The 19590-nt window shown below is 41.5% G+C and overlaps 1 protein-coding gene across 12 annotated transcripts in view; it reads right to left on the bottom strand.

Annotated features, from left to right (window-relative positions):
* CETN3 (centrin 3) overlaps positions 1-19590 on the bottom strand; it is a 195439-nt gene that overhangs the window by 148413 nt on the left and 27436 nt on the right. The window contains exons 5-7 of one of the 12 annotated variants that reach the window (XM_019483235.2): positions 15039-15183; positions 14188-14281; positions 8387-10893 (exon numbers count right to left, since the gene is read on the bottom strand). The exons of 6 other annotated variants lie outside the window; for them this stretch is intronic. In XM_019483235.2, the coding sequence (XP_019338780.1) occupies positions 10876-10893; positions 14188-14281; positions 15039-15183 (257 nt within the window). In that variant the 3' untranslated portion in view covers positions 8387-10875. Of the gene's footprint in view, positions 1-241; positions 473-8386; positions 10894-14151; positions 14282-15038; positions 15184-19590 lie in introns of those variants that run through there. 5 more of the 12 variants (XM_019483243.2, XM_019483244.2, XM_019483229.2 and 2 more) reach the window with 5 other exon arrangements.

Here is a 19590-nt window from a genome sequence, read left to right as displayed (position 1 = left end):
CTAATTAATTTATACTTCCTATAATAGGTAAACAAGAAGTGAAATTAATTTTATTAATTCACAGTGGAAAAACAGGCTAAATATTTCAATTATGCCCTTTGTTAGAGTACACATGTATAGAGGCACCATAATCTGCTTCTATACATACTCTTCAACAACACCATGGTGGGACAAATATAGTCACTTCACTTCAGCTTCACACGCTGATTCAGTGATAGAATAAAGTACTTCACAGATTAGCTTAGTCTGCAGCACTTAAAGGTCAGGATTTATTGTAATGTAAATCACAAAGCAATTTTATCTTGACAGAGATTACATACTGTTACAATATTTCTCGCTGAATCTAGTGATGCGTTTGCTTTTTCTTTGCAACTGCTGTGCAAATTGGACTTTAGCCCAGAAAAGAAAAAGAGATGGCAGCCTGCTTGGTTTTTCAGCAACAACTTAATTTCTTCTCATATTTTTCAGAGCTCTGAAAAAGGTATTAAAAAAACCTTCCATAAATACAAGCAAACCTTGCAGAATATGAAAGTAGTTTGTGTAGACATTAGATAGGACATTCACTGAGTTATTTTGTAGAATAACTGATAACTTGACTCCTAGTGATCCAAGCCAAATGATCCCATTAGACTGTGCTGAAGCAGCACCATTTCATATTATTAAATATACATTCATTTAAAAATAATTATAATGCTTATATCCTGGCTAAAATTGCGAACAGTAAGAACATTCAGTGGTGAGGTTACTACTCATTTCTTAGCTTGTCCCATTAAATTGAGTGTTACCAGGATTTCAGAATACCATACTTCTTACAAAGTATCAGTCAAATGTGTTTGGGGATCAGCTGGGGCAGCTGGCAGAACAGAGGAGAGAAACTTGGGGTTCTGGGGGTCCCCCACAAATGGTTTGTTACATATATCTATACTCTGATTGGCAACAACCAGGTATAGGTTAGTCATGGACTGAGGTATGTGCACACAGTTTACTGTCCAGTATGGGAATATGTATTAGGCACTTTGACCCATAAACATACTTGAGAGGATCAGAGTAATGTTACTGTAGGACCCAGAGTAATGCATCCTTCCTTTCAGAGAGTCTATACTAGCTTTATAAAGATTTGGTTCAAAAAACATACAATAAGCACATAAGGTATGGCTAAATCAGTCACCTGAACAGACTCCACCATATTTTCACACAGTATTTCAAAATAGAGGGCCACATTTTCTGCTGATGTAATTCCATTTTCTCCCGATGAAACTGGTGCAGTTATTTAAGCAGAGAATTTGGCTCAAAGCATCTAATTATACTTCACCAGAACTTCTGTGACTTGATTACCTCGTTAATGGTGTATTGATTTTTACATTGTGTTCACAATGTTGAAATGTGATTTTGCAACACCAAACCAGCATTTTCAGAGCCTTCAACATTTTGCATTTTATTTCAGCGTAGATGGATGTAAAGGCACATCCCTTTGCATAAATAAGAGTGTGGGGCAGACAAAGACACAGAAATATAACAGTTTTTGTTTACATAATTGTATATAAGGCACAAGATACGTTTGCATAGCCCACTACTATCATTATTAGGTTCATTATTTTCATAGGAGATATACATCCTCAGTTTCAGTCAAGTATCTGTGGAGACTGTTACTTTTTCAGTATATCATCTGTTATCTCTTGCAAAGAACACAAAACTGTGGAAAATTTCCAGGCTGTCACAACTTTATTCTGAGATATGAGATTCTCTGAAAATACTTTTTTTTTTAATTAAGAATTTTAATACTTGAGAAAAAAAGTGTTAAACTGCCAGCCTTTGAGATTCCATAGGTTGGACATGGATTAAGAGCAAGACATGTCTGAGTTAGAGAAGTTACAATTGAAGACTGCATTAGTGAGATTGCTCTTGGAATACTGTGTCCTGTTTGAGTGATTGTATTTTTAAAAGGATGTTGGAAAACCTGAATAAGGTTCATAAAAAGATGCATGACTGATTTGTGATCTGAAAGGTATAACTTACTATCACAAACTTAAGGAGCTCAAAATGTAGTTATCTCAAAGAGAAAAAGCTAAGGGGTGATTTTCTATTGCAGTCTATCTGTACTGCCAGAGAAAGAAGATATGTGACACAAGATAGCTCTCCACTATAGGAAAGGCATAATGAAATCAAATGACAAGAAGCTAACATTAGAAAAAAATTAACTGGAAATAAGATACAAGTTTTTAGCTGCAAAGATAAGTTATCTTTGGAATAAATTACCAATGGACAAGATACATTCTTCATGACTTCAAGTCTTGAAATCAGGGTTGGATGTCTCCCTAGAAGATATGTACCAATTTGGTTACAGATTTAGGAGCTTAGTTCAGGAATTACTAGATGACCTTATGTGTCTTCTCATTATAGTCATTCATAATTATCTCTTTTGGCCTTAAAATCTGAGCTAGATTTAGAGAGGGTTCTTGGGCACATGAGCCCTACAACTAGATTCTCAAAAAACATCACAGGTATCTTAGGCCACCCAAGTCCCTTAGACATCTGAATTGCTGCCTAAGGTACTGCCTAAATCAAATAACAGCCTGAGCTGTGTGGTAGCTGTCACACATCGAAACCCAGTTGGATTCACAAACTAGACACCCCTTTACCTATCTTGCATGCAGGGTCCAATGTAGCAGATGTCCTGCAAGCCGACCTATACCCATAAAAATGAGGAAGGAGGTGGTTCCCCTTTTTCAACTTAAATGGTTCAGCAGTTAGAGCACTCTCCTGAGATGTGAAAGATCCAACTAAAATCCTTACTGCTGGATTTGAAGCATGGATTTGAGCCAAGGTCTTCCAGTTCTTAGATGAATCCCTGAAGCACTGGGCTCTCTATTGAATATTCTAGGATGGGTCTCTCTCAGTTTCGGTGGGTGATGCTGTTCCACTTTTCATACATAATTAAATAGTTGTTAGATCAGAGAAAGACCAAAAGAGAGACAGGGATTCAATAGCCTAGTGGGTTACACCCTCATCTGAGACGTAGGAAAAAATCAGGTTCCAGTGAATATTTAGTTATCTATGCAAAGCTTCCATGGGAGAGAAACCAATCATAGATTATGTTATAGATCAGTGTTGAGGGCATTCTGCCGAAAGGCATGAGACTCCAAGGTGCTGCTCTGAATTGTGGGAGTTCACTGAAATTCCTGGCTGACTTCCACACTGGTGCCCTGTAGGGGGATTGATGAAAAAAGGCTTACCTGACTTAGACACCTCCTCACTCCTGGACAGGGTTCATGTTTGTGAATCCCAAGCACAGACAGGTACCTAGGGCTTATGTCCCATCCATCTCCTTGATTTTCTAACTGCCAGCTTAGGCAGCTCCTAGCTCAGTGTTTTGGCTTTTGTAAATCCCATTATGGGGAGACTAGCTCTCTCCATTCTTTGTATAGGGAGAGTAGGTGCCTAAGTTGAAGGCTGTGATCTCCACATGGCAGCAGGTGCTCAAAAATGTGGTACAGCAAAGCTGGCCGAAATTCCCCTTGTAAATCTATCCTATGAATCTTGTGCGTATTACCTCATTATTTTACCTAAAACCTAATCTCCAATTACTAAATATTTTCCTTAGCATTTCTAGGAAGAATAACAAATAAGACTGAGAAATAAGGGCCAATTTTTAAAATGTCAGTCCTCATTTCAGAGCAGGACTAGAAAAACTGACACAGACCTATACCTATTTGTAGAGTAGAGTAGATATACAGTTAGTTTACGTGGCGACTGTGTATACTGTTAAAAACAAATCATTAAAAATCTGCTTAAGTGTGCAGGAACTCTTTTAGCATCATCTCAATTCTAGTCGGAAAGAATGCTTTTAAATAGTCCATACAGTTTCCTCGTAGATTTAATTAGGGATGAAAAAGCCAATTTGTCCAAGGGAAGCATCAACCTAAATGTTCACCCACATAGTCACCTTACCTTTTTGGGGTTAGGTTATCATACTCTTAACTACATTGAACAGGGCCTGAATATTGAGTAATCCTATTGGAGTCTATTGAGGGGTAAGGTACTGTTTGCTGTGAGTAAATGCATCACAATCTGGAAATATCTGAGTAAATACTGCTAGTCCTTCTTAGAGCCTTTTTACCTTCCATTCTGTAGTTTTAAACTTAGCGATCAAGAGAGATCAGGAATTTCTGCTTTTGTGTGTGGAAAACACAGAATAGAGGTTCCGAGGGCAGGAAGACAAAACGTCTGGTAGGGATTCAGAAGAAAAAGCATTATTTTTATGAAAGTATCACAGATCTGAATTCATGTAGTAACTTGATAAGAAGTTAAATGTTGCTGCCATTTTCATGGCTTTATAACCGCATTAATTTTGAGACCGTGAGCATTGTGGGTTTCAGATCCCAGGTTTATTGAGCAGCATTTGCAGTTAGAACAAGGAAATGCAGATCCTAATTGAAAACTCAATGTGCTGATGATCTGTGTGCAAAATGGGCCTGTAATCTGGAATTCTATTAAGCCAATAAAGGCAATACTGTGTTTTCAGATGCTTTTTGAGGCACAATCACACTTGAAGGTATTTTAAGAAAAATCTACTTGTCTGTTAAAGATGTACAGCAAAGATATATGTACCACTTGTACCATTGCTGTACATTTTATGTTTAGCTGAAGTGGCAACTTAGTAGAATCTGATGGATTTGGTGGATTCCTTTTATTGACTTGCCACCATTTAAATTTGCTTTTCTTTTATATGATAGGGTTTCAAAATGCAAATAAGGCAAAGAAGGCTATGTATAAAATCCATCAAATTCCACTGGGCTGTGCCCCAAGGTTGAGTAAAGATGCCAATTAGTATTCACAATACTGACTTCTAATGAGCATGAAAAGTAAGTGCTAGTGAAAAAGCAAAATCCATGTAATTCTACAATTTGTCAAACTCTGTAATCTTGACTGTATTTTGAAATAATACAATAATTTGTAAGGGATTTTTGAACCCAGTTAATATACTTTCCAAAATGTAAGTGACAGCATAGCAAACCATCAAATATCAAGAACATTTTATATACCAAGGAGCAAGAACTCGCACTAATTATTTCCTTGTTCTCACTAGTTTTGTAATTTTACACATTTGCTTATGCAATCATTGAAGCAGACCTAGATCTATTTGCATAGTATAGTAGATACACAGTTAATGTGGAGACTTTGTATACTGTGAAAAATAAATAAATAAAAATCTGCTTCTTAAGGTTGCAGGGACTCTTTTGGCATCATCTCAATTCCAGTCAGAGGGAACACTTTTAAATCAATTTTAAGACACACAAGTATCCTTTGGTCCCTCTTGAGTAAAGATTTCTTAGTTTATTAATTTTAGCATCATTGCCCTTGCACTTATACTACCACTTTCCAAAGCTGGAAGAAAAACAGCATTAAAATCAGTCATCAATCAAAAGAGAAAAACATGTATTTAAAGACTGTAACCAAAGTAGGTTAATAAGATATTTAGGTACCTCCTACGTACAGATCTGTCAATGCAAATAAATAATCTTTTGATTATTGTATCTGAAATTTGATACAAATGTCCCTTATTAAGTATATACATAGAGCAATCAGGTCAAACAACGACCTTATGCTGAATTAAACACCAGCAAATACAACTGTCTGTAGTCTTATCCTTTAAAAACTCATTATTGTTTATGGCACATTTATGCAAAATTAAAAATGGGTGATCGATTCCACTCGTGTACTGAATCAAATTTTTCACCTTCTTTGTTTTTTGGAACAGAGCTTGAAAAAAAAATATTGCTGTCAGAGTTTTAATGTGTATTCTGACATCATTGATGATCTCAGCCCAGCTCTGTAAAGTTCTTTGTAAAATGACTGTTGCTGAGCATGAAGCAGCTGCAGAGGCTGCCTTTAGGGGCTGGGGAGCCTTGGGTCCTCTCTTCTTCTTTCTGTGCTTCCATCTCCTTTAGGTTCTACTAGCCTCAAGGGCTAAATTCATTGCCTCCTTCAGCCCCTACAGCTACAACCGTGCCTCACAGGTGTTACTCGATCCTCTGTTCTGTCCTTCTGTAGAGTCCTCAGCACTCTTGGCTTCAGCCCCACTTTTCTCTGGCTGCAGGCTTGCAGCCTTGGTCCACTGATTTAGATCCTGCTCTCTCAGCCTCAGCCCTCTTTGTATCTCCTGTTTCTGGGCCTCTAGGCCTAGTCTTGCGCCTTGTCCCAACCCCTTAGGGCCCACACTAGGTTGCTCACAATCCATCTTAGCTCACCTGGCATCCCTGGTTGAGGGCAAGGCTGCTCACAGTTCTGCCCAGCCCCTCTGGAGTACCTGGCTCAGGGCAAGGCTGCTCTCAGCTCTTCCCTGCCCCACATGGCATCTCTGACCCAGGGCAAGGCTGCTTTCGGTTCTGCCCAGGTCCCCCTCCACCCTCCAAGTCCCTGGCCCACAACAAGGCTGCTTTCCTGATATACTTGCCTATAGCCTTTTAATGGGGCTCAGTTGCCTGCTTCTCAAGTGCTTGTGGTTCTTCTCCATGTCTTATGCCCTGCCCTTGGCAGAGCTTTAATCTTGATGTGCCCTAAAAAGCCTTCCCAGCTCTGCATTGTTGCCTCACTCAGGTCATCAGCTCCCTTTTGTTTCCCTCTGGGCAGCTCCAGGGGACAGCTCAGGTGCCTGCTAGTGCATCTCAGGAGCTCCTCTCCTTTCCGCATGCAGGGCCAGACTGCCCCCTCTGGCTCAGGCCCTGGGTATACACTTGGAAGCCATGCCCTCTTTCTGTCGCATGCCTTCCCCACACAGGAGTTTTCCCTGTTAATCAAGGGCCAGCCTGCACTCTTGCAGCTACAGCTCCACACAGCCAGTTTAGCCTGGTGCCTCCTCTTAAAGGTCCCCTCTCCCCCCCTTCCATTATACCTGAGTAACAGGGAGTTACCTGTGGGTACTCCTTGGGTGAAGAAAGGCTAAGGGATGTCACCCTGACAGAAATGCACTCTTGCTGAGGCATTAGGCAGTCAGCAGCAGTTCTTATCTATTGGTCTCTGCAGAAACTACAGTCATTGAGGCACTGAATGTCTGGACTTAATCTAGTCTTTGGGTTCTGTCTCAATGGTCTACAGGGGAGGTACTAGGTTTTGGGCAGCCTCTGTTCCACCATCCACCATACTCTTGCCTAGGGACATACATCAAAGGTCTTGGTGTGATGGTTGCAGGACTCCGTACAAGTGGATTCATCAGGCAACTGATTAGACCTCTTACGCATCCACCAGGAACCAGAGGGTCGACGGTTGTCTACTATACATGGCCTTTCTCAAATGTGGCTTTGGAGCTTAGAAAGAGAATAACCCAAAACAAAATAAAAATCCTTCCAAAATGGAGTGGATGCATAACACTATTTTCAAACAATTAATGGGGCTAAAGCAGTATGCTCAATCTTTTGGCCCCATGGGCCAGATGATGAGTGGGGCAGGACTAGCCTGCATTGGGCCAGGGCAAAGATTGGTTCCCAGGGGTCTAGCATTGCCCGCTTGCCCACATGCTGGGATCGGGGCCTGAGCCCTGGCACCAACCCCTCCCAGCCCTGTGCACCAGTGGACACCTGATCCAGCGTGCAGGGCATGGGACTTGCTATGGATCTGACAATTTGGCAGTAGGGGAGCGGTGCCACCTTTCTCCCACTGCCAAATTTTCAGACCAGGGAGGGGGGCAGGAGGGACTGGGCTGGATAAAACAGGGCTGTGAACTGGATCTGGCCTGCAGGCCAGGACTTGATTACCCCTGGGATAAAGCATCCTTTTTACTGTCAGATACTGGGATAACAATCACACCTTACAGGAATGATTCCAAAACAAAGGATCACATCCCTTAAGAAAGGTATGTCTGGGATAATTGAATCACATGCATTCAATTATCCCAGAGAGGGTTGGTCCTGAAGTTGGTCATGGACAGTTTGGAGCCAATACAAAGTTGGATTGTGAGCCTTCCAGTGGGTTCATTGCTCAGACAGCATGGGAATCACTGCCTTATCATTTACATTTTATGTCAAAGGTGAAGTACAAAAGGATTTGGAGAGAGACTAGGCATGATATCAAAAGCAAGTAAGAAAAATGATTTTTATAGCAACACTTTAAACTGACTAGGGGTGCATAATGTGATTTTTTTTCGTATCAGTATCTTCTAATACCCATTCAGTTGGTTGCTGCTTCACTAGTTGCTATTTCTAGCATAAAAATTGAAGTATTTTGTGAATACAAAAGCTTATAACAAGATGCTTTCATGAACATGGAGGCATAGTAGATCAACAGTTAAAAGCAATTCCTTTCACTTTTCAAGAGATTAAACTACTCTAGCTTTCTTTACATAGGCTGAACCTGAGCATTCCTTGAGAATGAAATACACTGAGTCTTGAACTTGGGACACATGTAATTTATTAATATTTTGGAAATGGCCTGTAATCAGGACGCATATTGTTTAGGAGCGCAGTCCATTTCTCACAATAACATTGCTTTGACATGAGTATCGTTTTTCCCACAAATAATTCACTGTCTGATTATTCCATTGGCTATCTGCTTAAATTCATATGATTTTATTTTGTGGGTCTGTAAGACAAGAGTCAATAGTCTCACCTTGTAGTTAGTAACTTGTAAGGAAAATGCACCTTCTTTTAGTGACATTCTTGTATGGATTATGGTGTCCTTGACATTTTGGAATGACCGTACCTAGCAATGTCCCATCCCTTTCATACTCCTGCTAACCTGTACTGAGAATCTTCAAGTCTTTGGGGCTTGTTAAATGCAGCAATATATAGAATTTCATCCTGGCAAATTTCTGTCCTCCAGTATTTGCTTCCAGACAAGGATGAAGTCCGAAAATCTCCTCCTTTAGTTCCCTGCTATTATTTCTTTCTGTGATTATTATTGTTGCAATGTTTCATCTTACAAAATAATCAAGACAATCCTGTATTCCTTGAATACCCACACCAAAAATTATTGGGGGGGTTACAGTTCACGAGGATTACAAGTCCTACTTCCAATTAATTTTTATTATTGCTTTAATTTCATCATACCAGAAGTGGGCCATGCACTCATCTTTTAGGCAGATCGTGACCTTATAAAAATGATACAATTCAACTGTATTTCATCTGCTTAAATATATAGAAATAATTAATACATAATAAAAGTACTTGGAGGTCTGCCATATATGATTGACCAAGATTCCCTGCATAAAAGAGTGGTCAACTATTCAAAAACCACGAGTAAATTAGATGGTACAATGGGCATTATATGGTATGTTTATTTGAGGATCTGTGCATAAGTTTTGAAGTGCCTAAATGCCATAGGCTAATTTCAAAAATAGAATGTAAGCTCCTAAATCACTTATGTACTTCTGAAATTTTTACTCCTAATCTCCAAATACAACCCTACATAGAAGCTAATGTATGGTACACTATGATGATAATAGCACATAGTCATTTAGTGCAATAGTTCCTTAATAAGCATGCTACATATTGTGAGAAAATTCAATGTACATGTAAAGTAAAAAGTTCTAAAAAATGATCCAGATACCTTTTTGTCTTTAAATAATCTTAACCATTAGCCTGTTTGGTTTACAACAGCTTAAGTAAAGCATTTCAGAGTATTGAAATGTGTAAAACAAAAGGAATTCCTGAAACCAATGTTCTTTTTAAGGAGCAGCAGAATGTTCTCAGGGCTTGGATATTTATTGATAGCAAAGGGAGTGATATTGGAAAGTATTCACTGTAAGTAATAAGATATACTTTGCCTTGTTATTATTTTTGAGTGTCCAGTTGTGTACTAGGTATTTCACCAAAATAAGTAAAGACACATCCCCTGCTTGGCAAAGCATGCAACCTAAATTCAGTATGACACAAGTGGGCAGAATAAATGAGCAGAAATGGCTGAGAGGAGAGGAAAGAAGGAGAAGAACAAGTGTGTAACAACAGGATCATACAGATACTAACAGAAGAAGAGAGACAGATGAATCTCGTGGTGGTTTTTGTTTCACTTTTTGACTAACTTTTTTCATGGGTAAGATGGGAGAAGTGAATTTTCAAGATGAATTTGAATGAAATGACGGCTGCAGCATGCAAATGGGATTGGGGAAGGCAATGTATACATAAAGAACAGCATGGAAGAAGGTGCAGATTTGCCTGTGGGAGATAGACAAAAGGGATATTGAGCCAGGCATAATTGGTGGAACAGCCAAATCACGCAGTAAATGAAAGGAGATCAGGCCAGAGATGTGACCAAAGGGCTGGATATGAGGCTGTAAAAGCAAGAAGGCAACATTTATATTTGAGGCACACACAATAGAGACAGTGGAGTGACTCAAGTTGGGGGGAGATAAAGGCAAGAAGGATGATTCTGGTAGAGGCATCCTGAGTTGAGCGGTATGCAGTTAAATAGAGGAGGAGGAGGCTGCATACTTGAGGCAGGAAATGATTAGGGCATGGGTGAGCCATTTGAATGCTGGGACAGAAAAAATGGGTACTAAGATCTCTCTCTCTTTTTTTTTTTCCTTCTCTGGAAAAAGCAAATAGTACCTCAGTGAATCAGTTCCAATTGTCTTGATAAACATTACATATCCAAAACAACAACGCTGTTTTCCCTCTTTATTTCTGTTTCCCAGTAAGGCTGCAAGATGATTCAACATTCAGAAGGGAAGTAAGTTATCAGTGCATTTAGAGTGCTTAGTTTTTATTTGTGCGTGTTTAGCAGTCACATCTTTGCCAGCAAAATACTATTACATAGGTGGAAGAGGCACACAAGTTTTTAAGCTATATGTATACATTGTTAGAGTCAAAATATTCAGTTATAAAACTTCAGCCTGATACTTGATTTGTTGCTGCTGTTGTTTTAACTTCAAATCCTTTTTCTTAGTCATAACAATAGGTCCCCCTAGTGGATAAAAAGCAGATACATTTTAGCCTGGCTGTTCTTACCAATCCACTATAACCGAACTTGATTATCAGGTTAAAGTCCTCTTTCCACTTGTACAAATTAATGGTGAGAAGACATAATTAATGTTTATGCAGCTCTTTGAAAATGGAAAACATTCTGTAAGTGATACACACTTTTATTGAGTTGGCTCATTAACCAGTAATGTCACAACTCTTCCCAAAGCAGGATCTAATCCCTGTACTGTGTCTTTACAAAACAAAAGGATGTGTATTAGGTTTTTGTAAAAATGAATCTGAATTTTATTATTTAGTTGTATAAAGCACACTTTAGGGTCACAATATTTAAGATATGTCTTATAGAACTAAATTAAGACACTGAGGCCAGGTACAGACATCACACATTTATCAGTATAAGTGATTGGAAACCAGTCTATACACATAACAGAACAGAAATTCAGCACACACAGACTGGTTTAAAAATGGTGGAACCCAGCCTAAAATTTGCTCCCTTCACCAAAGAGTGAATGTGTGTTGTGTTTGCTGCTGATCTAAACTATGCCGTTTACAGACACCTGTGTAAATTAGATGGATTCTGCCTCAGGCTTTTTGAATGTCTGCACCTAGCTTGGTACTGCCAGTGCAATAATAGTAGCCATTACAGCAGGGGTGGCAAAATCTGGCCACTGTGGGATTTTGTCCAGTCCACAAGTCCCTCAGTCCCATCCAGCCTAGGCATATGAGACAGTCTGGGCTGTGGCATGTGTGACCGGTTCCACCGCCCCAGGTGTGCATCAGGGCTGGCATGGTGCAGCAGCTGGACTATTTCCCAGCAGCCCTGGTGGTGGCAGGCCCTTCCAGCTGCCGCCACTGCAGGATCTGACCCTGCTGCATGGGCACCCTGGCCTGTCTGCCCCACACCCACTGCTGTGCAGAGGACCTGCACAGGCAGGGCGCTTGGCCGGGCAGCTGGGATGGGGCCATGGGAAGGTGGGGCTGGAGAGAGTCTGGGATCTTGAGGCAGTGATAGTGCAGGGCTGAGGCCTGAGCAGAGCCACAATCTTCTGCCCGCTCACCCCTACAATAGGTGTGGGTTATGTGGACAGGGGCGTGCAGAGAGCAGATTGCGGCTCTGCCCCAGCCTGGCCCCATGCTGTTCCCACCCCAGGATCCTAGGGTCTCCACGGAGACCAGCTGGGAGCCATGCAGGCAGGGCATGTGGCCAAGCAGATGGGATGGGTCTGTGGGTACATAGGGAGCTCTATCTAGGAGTGGGGTGGATAGGGCTGTGATCTTGAGGCAGTGACAGTGCAGGGCTGGGGCTGCGACAGAACTGTGATCCCTGTATGCCCCTGCCTGCAGAACCGGTGCCCACTGCAGGGGCGTGTGGGCATTGGTTCTGCCCCAGCCTCATGCTGGCACCACCCCATGACCCCACCCCGTGATCCTCGCCTTACATGCCTGTCCTGTGCCCCGTCTGCCTGCAACCCCATCCCATGGAGGGAGTTTTGGTGAGCTGTTGAGGGGGGCAGGTGCTGACCAAGCCCATGACAGCTCAGCAAAACTCCCTATGTGGCCCACAGGCCCAAATAATTGCCCACCCCTGCATTACAGCTGTAATTAGTTTGTGCTTACAAGACCTCAAAACATGTTTTAGTAAGTTAGGAAATCTCACCCAAGTTATCTTCAGCTTTTCTAAAAATACCAGGGAATTATCTGACTTTCACCAGGATTAAAGAAGTGACTTCTGTATAATGCACCATTCTAGGAACAGAATTTCTAACAGTGTTACCATTCCTCACCTCTACCCAGCACAGCATTCAATATGAATGCCAACCCTGGAGTAGATCTATGACCCATATTATTTTGAGCTACAGCTGCTTCCTGTATTGTTCCCTCCCCATCTCCTGTCAAACAACCTTGTCTGATTTAAATCAATTAACAGCTTCTCACTGTCAGGTTTTTTTTCCCACACAGTAACTACAAATTTCTTCACTGCTTACATCCTCCAGGTGTTTTGATCTATTCTTTTTTCTTTGTCTTATTATGGCAGTTCCAACCTGTATTTTTCTCCCTTTATCTCCCATGAAACAGTAGAAAAAACCTGAGTGTTTTAGGTTTGGGGCAAAATTGGCTCTACTTAGTATCTGATAATAAAGAGAACTGGCACATTGATACCTCTTCCTTATCCTACTTCTCAGTTACCCTGCTAATATAATCCTTAGGCCTTCTAGTGCAGCAAACCTCCTTCCAGGAAAAAGCTAGGAACAATGCCTAATGCTATGGTGAAGCCAAAGAAGGCTGTTGAATGCAGCATAAAATGTGTCAAGTATGCCAGCCAACCTGTGGCTCGTATGCAAGCTCAAATTCCTAAATGTAAATGCAGGTGCTTTCTGCTTGTAGACCTCCATGTGGCTTGGGGCATTAAAATCTAAATGCACATTAACTAACTGTATGAAATACTGTATTTGTAAGATGATTGAACACTGAGATACTGAGCTTAACCTAAATGATTAAAAAGAAACTTCTGCAAAACAGAAGAGTCCATCTTATTTGTAAGATGTTTTAAAGCTGCTAACAGATTTTCCACGTTAAATATAACCCTTCTTGCTAAGCCTTTTCTGTAAAAATTCCTAAAGAAAGGTAATTTTAGAAGAGTGAATGCCAAACAGTGCTGATCCAATCTTATACCTGCCAGTAAAATAGAGTCTGCTCTACTGAGTCACAAAAGTCAGGGAATAAAACCTTTTCAGTAATTCTTTGATTGTCAAAATAATGCTTTCTAGCTTTGAACTGCTTGGCAAACAGAATCAGAGTATAAATGTGTAAGGTGGGAAGTATCTATTTCTCGATCTTGGTCTTTTTGCCTCCACAGCATAAGGGGAAAGTATAAAGGTAAAAACTGCATGTGGCATTCCAAATGTAATCTTTCAAGGTGGATTCCCACGAACTATTTGATATGTATTCTGAGGAACTATCACATGCAACAGATGATCATTTGCTAAAATGATCAATTTGCTTGGCGTAGCAACTGAGTTTTCCCAAAAGAGGAACTGCCTTTGCTTTGGTTACAAAAGTTTCTGATTCTCTCAGCGTTTATAAGACTTCCAGTGCCTTCCTATTCATCTACATTATTGTACTGAAATTGTCCAATAAAATTGGTACAGGTTTTCCCTTGATATAACTTGGAGATGGTACAAGAGCTCGAAACACTGACCTCTCTTTTTTCTCTGAGGGACCATTTTCCTTTTGTTACTGAATGATGAAAACCTTCTCAACATCCCTGCAGACTTACTTCAGTGGCAATTATCTCCCAGCAAGACTGGTACAGAAAATGACCTCTGGAAAAGTTTTGCTTGCGACAGCCAGTATCTGATAGAACTCCTGACCTAATGTAAAATTCAAAGGAAACACATTGCTCTTGCTTCAGATATGGCTGATTCTAGAGCAAGAGAAGGTGAATTCATCTATATAGTAGTCACCATTAAGTCTAATTTACCAGTAGCTTCCACAGTGTAATACCTGGAAAAATATGTCCCCATTCTAGACAGAAATCTCAAAACTGTAAATAGGAATTAGAGTATTCTAGAAGCCTGTGCATTTTAGTGTTGCTGACTCCTGTGCTTTTATGAATTTTGGATTATGAGTGTATTTTTTTAAAGTTTCAACATATGCAGGTTGAGAGAAACATCTCAAAACCAGTGCTTTGGGCTTCATGGCAGTCTCACAGAATAACTTCCACATTGTCAAGGATATATAGATACCTGGATCTACCTTCTCTCCATCTGATCAGAGCAGAACAGGATAAAAATCTGGGAGCTTGAAACTAGTTCTTTTGACAGGAGCATCAGGAAACCATAGACTTTTTCTATGCACCTCAGATTCCAAAGTCTCTTGTCCCAATGTGCCAAGTGCTCTGAGGAGCTAACATCTGGCAGAAGCCTTAGGTGTAATAGCGCTAGGCAGTTTGATGAAGACACCTTACTGGATTTAACAGGGAGAAGCTGCATCTATACCAATACAGGCAATCCAAGTATTACTTTCCAGCACCATCTTTGTGACTCAAGTTTTTGCTTTGAAGCTAAATTCAAGCCCAATTTAAAAGATATTTCCTTGTGGTAACCAAACAAGTGTTTTGAACTATACCTGTTTGTTAGATGTGCAAGCATTACTAGGACTCCTTTACAGTTGGGTAGACTTTTGAGGCCAATGATGCAACGATGAGCATCCATCCTTGATACTGTTCTATCACACAGCCAAAGGTTGAAGTTGCTAGGAGGCCATCTTCTTTCTTTGATATAACACATGAAGCAAGGTGGGGGAAGAGGGAAGGACCCAGTATCAAGGCAAAAACAAGAAAAAATGTGCCTCATAAAACACACACAGAGGAAGAGATGTATTAGACCAATGCCAAGAAACTAAATTCAAGACGCTAAGGCCTTAGACCTTAAAAAAAAAAACTGGATCTGGAATACTAAGAAAAATTAGCAGAAAATACAATATTTACCACACAAACAACAGCCTTAAAGTTTTAGGGAAAAGGGTTTTGTCAGAGGTCAAATAATAGTACACAAAAACACTTGTGGCACTGGAAGCTAAAGCACTAAGAACAGGCACTGAAATACTCTGAACACAGCAGATATGAAACCCCCAGATTATAGGTGCTGACTTTGTTTTTTGCCAGCTGGAGCTTCTTTTTTATTTCTCTTTTTTTTTTGCATTCTTGCGCTGGGCTCCATGCACACCCAAAAGAGGCCATGTGTTACTTCAACCCAGCTTGCCTGATGTGGCTCATGAGTGCTGAGCACTGGCTAATAATTTTTGGTGTGTGCTTGAGCCCCAGAGCACCCATGGAGTCAGTGCCTATGCCCCACATGATACTCTGCCTATCATACCAACTAGTATCACCTCACTTTCCTTGAACTGCTGTTTGCTTGCATCCTTCTGCTGCTTCATACTTACTGGCACTGAGTGATGATCTGGAATGGTGATAGTACATGTAGGTAGAAAATGTCTTCACCGGCCACAGTGAAGTCTTAACTAACTGGAATGGTCATAGTACAGTGTTTTGCTTAGGAGAAAGTGGTGTGTGATGAAAGATTAAAAGGGAAACCCTATCTTACTTTCATTGTCCTCACACCTTAAAAGCACATAAACAAGGGCACGTCTGCCCATTTCATACTAAGGGAGAAAAAAAGCAGGAATGAAAACCATGGTTGGATGTTATCTTTAGAAATGACTTTCCTAGAAAGCTCTGCTTAAGAGCATTTTCTCTGATCTTGGATAGAAAGCTTTTAATCTTCCATTTTTATGAAGTTTTGATAAGACTGACTAGATTACAAAATGTTGGTTAAATACTCTGGGGCCCTTAAGAAAAATGGATATGTTCTTCCATATGGAAGAACTCTACTTACAACAATGAGGAACTACAAACTGGTGAGCTTAACTTTTGCTCCTGGAAAACTGGTAAAAACCATAATAAAAAATAAGATGTCCATCACATGGATGAGCAGGATTTGCTTGGGAAGATTCAATGTAGATTTTGTAAAGGAAGCATTTCCCTCACCAGCCTACAAGAGTTCTTTGAGGTTTCTTTGAATAAGGGTGATCAGGTTGATATAAGATATCTAGACTTTCAGAAGTCTCTGGGAAGGCCTGTACCAAAGAGTCTTAAACTTATTGAGTTGTAATGGCATTATAGGCAAGGTGCACTTGTCTATCAGTAACTGGATAAAGGACAGTGAACAAGAAGCAGGCATAAATGGTCAGTTTTCACAAAGAAGAGAAGCAAGCAGTAGGGTTCCTCCAGGATCTGTGTTGTTTGACCTTTATAAATTATTTGGAAAGGAAGATGAATAGCGAGATGGCCAAGTTTGTAAATGACACCATATTATTCAGGAAGGTGAAAAACAAAGCTGACTGACTAATCGCAGAAGGAAGACTGGTAAAATTTAGTGCATGGGCAACAAAGTTCAATGGGGATAAGTGCAGTGATGCATTTGGGAAAAAATAACCCAAGATGGACACATGATGGCACATACATAATGATGGACTCTACACTGACTTATTGAAAGAGAGAGAGGTCTTGGAATTATTGTGTCAGTCCTCTAAAAACATCAGTCCAATATTTAGCAGAATGAGTAAGGCATATAGAATGTTAGGAATTATTAAAAGAAATGAACTGAATACAAAAGAGAACATGTCATTATTCCAATGTATAAACCCATGGTATGTTTACACCTTGAATACTGCATGTATTGCTTGTCCTCCCACTTCCAAAAGGATACAGTAGAACTAAAAAAAGGTACAGAGAAGGGCAACCAGGATGATTAGGCATACAGGAAGTCTTCCATAGGAAGAGAAATTAAATTGGCTAGGATTTTTCATCTTAGAGATAAAAGGAAAAGGAAAAAGATAAGGAACAGGAAAAGATCTATAAAACAACAAATGGCGTGAAAAAAACTAAGGACTTACTAACATCTCTCACAAGACTAGATCCAGAGAACATACAATTAAATTATTATAAAGCAGGTTTAAAACAAATTAAATTCAATTCCTTTTCACACAATTTGTAATTAACGTGTGGAACTCATTGCTGCATGAACTTGTAAAGGCTGATAATTTAACCAGGTTCAAAAGAAGATTGGACAAATGGATACAGGATAGGACCATTAGCGAGTATTAAACATGATACCAAGACAGGTGACGAGCACAAGGAGTACCCAGGTAAGTGACGGGGTCCGAATAGTCCCAAGAATCAGGGGGTGCTGCATGCACCAATACAAGACCTTAAATGCCTCTACACTAATGCTCAAAGCATGGGAAATAAGCAGGAGGAACTGGCCCTCCGGATAGCTAGGACAAACCCAGACATAGTAGGGCTCACAGAAACCTGGTGGGATTCATCCCACGACTGGGTGGTAACCATTAGGGGCTACAGACTATACAGCCAGGATAGAACAGGGAGGATAGGCGGGGGCGTGGCACTCTACGTCAAAGAGCAATACATGTCCTCAACTAACAGGATGGGGTCAGAGGAGGGGCAGGTTGAAGGGCTCTGGGTCACAATACAGGGGGGTTATGGGGAAAGGGACTTAACAGTGGGGGTCTACTACAGACCACTCAACCAAGGGAAAGAGCTGGACCGTGAATTCTCGGGCCAGCTTGCGGAGGCACTTAAGGCAAGGGATGTAGTCGTCACGGGTGATCTAAATTACCCGGACATCTGCTGGGAGGAGCAGTCAGCCAGGTCGGACCGCTCACGAAAGTTCCTTGCTGAGCTACAGGACCTCCACTTAACCCAAGAGGTGCACAGACCCACCAGGGGGAATGCCCTGCTGGACCTGGTCCTGGCCACAGGCGATGACCTGGTGAAGGGACTCCAGGTTTTTGACCACCTGGGTGACAGTGATCATCGCCTACTGGAATTCACCATACAGCGCAGGGTGTCAAGGGCCTGCAGTAAGGCAGTAGCCCTTGACTTCAAGAGGGCCAATTTCAATGAGTTGAGATTGGTAGGAGAGGCACTGGGGTCCTGGAGAGTTGGGGAACTGAGTGTCCAAGATAAGTGGTCATTCCTTAAGGAGACGATCCTCCGTGCCCAAGGGGTGACAGTCCCAACAAGAATCAAAGGGGGCAAGAGTGCTCAAAAGCCATCCTGGCTCACCAAAGGCACTCAGGAAAGCCTGAAAGCCAAAAAGGGCGTACACCAAGTGGAAGGGAGGGGCTATCACCAAAGAGGAGCATACCTTCATCACTTGGGCTTGTAGGGGGGCTGTTAGGAAAACTAAGGCAGATACGGAACTAGGGCTAGCGTCAAGGATCAAGGACAACAAAAAGTTCTTTTTTAAATACATAGGGAGCATGAAGAAAGCACCGGGTAACGTGGGGCCCCTGCGGGATACACTAGGCAATCTGGTGGTTGCACCAGAGGAAAAGGCAGAACTTTTTAACAATTTCTTTGCCTCCATTTTTTTGTGCAGGGACCAGGACTCCCCCACTGAGATTCAGGATGGACTCAGGAGAGACTCTGATAGGCCTAGGGTCAGGGAGGACCGAGTTAGGGAACTTCTGGAGGGGCTGGACATGTTCAAATCAGCAGGTCCAGATGCTCTCCACCCCAGGGTGCTGAGGGAATTGGCAGGGGTTATTGAGGGGCCTCTGGCACGGCTTTAGTAGCATTTGTGGTGCTCTGGCCAGGTGCCAGATGACTGGAAGAGGGCTAATGTGGTCCCCATTTTCAAAAAAGGGAGGAGGGAGGACCCGGGCAACTATAGGCCCATCAGTCTTACTTCAATCCTGGGGAAACTCTTTGAGAAGATTATCCAGGAGCACATCTGGGAAGGACCGGCAGGGGAACGACACTCGGGGCGACTAGCATGGGTTCATTAGTGGCAGGTCCTGAATGACCAACCTGATTCCTTCTATGATCAGGTCACAAAATCATTGGATGCAGGTGTTGCAGTGGATGTAGTCTTTCTGGACTTCAGGAAGGCCTTTGACACCGTCTCCCACCCCATTCTCATTAAAAAGCTAGGCAACTATGGCATTGATGCCTAGTCAGATGGGTCGCAAATTGGCTGAGGGACCACACCCAGAGAGCGGTGGTGGACTGGTCATATTTGACCTGGAGGGATATGGGCAGTGGGGTCCCCCAGGACTCATTCCTTGGGCCCACACTGTTTATTAGCGACTTGGA

This window comes from Alligator mississippiensis, chromosome 3 (assembly GCF_030867095.1).
Source record: "Alligator mississippiensis isolate rAllMis1 chromosome 3, rAllMis1, whole genome shotgun sequence".
NCBI classification, from domain to species: Eukaryota; Metazoa; Chordata; order Crocodylia; family Alligatoridae; genus Alligator; species Alligator mississippiensis.
The sequence above is the reverse complement of the archived record's forward strand: the minus strand, read 5'-3'. Positions and strand labels throughout refer to the sequence as shown.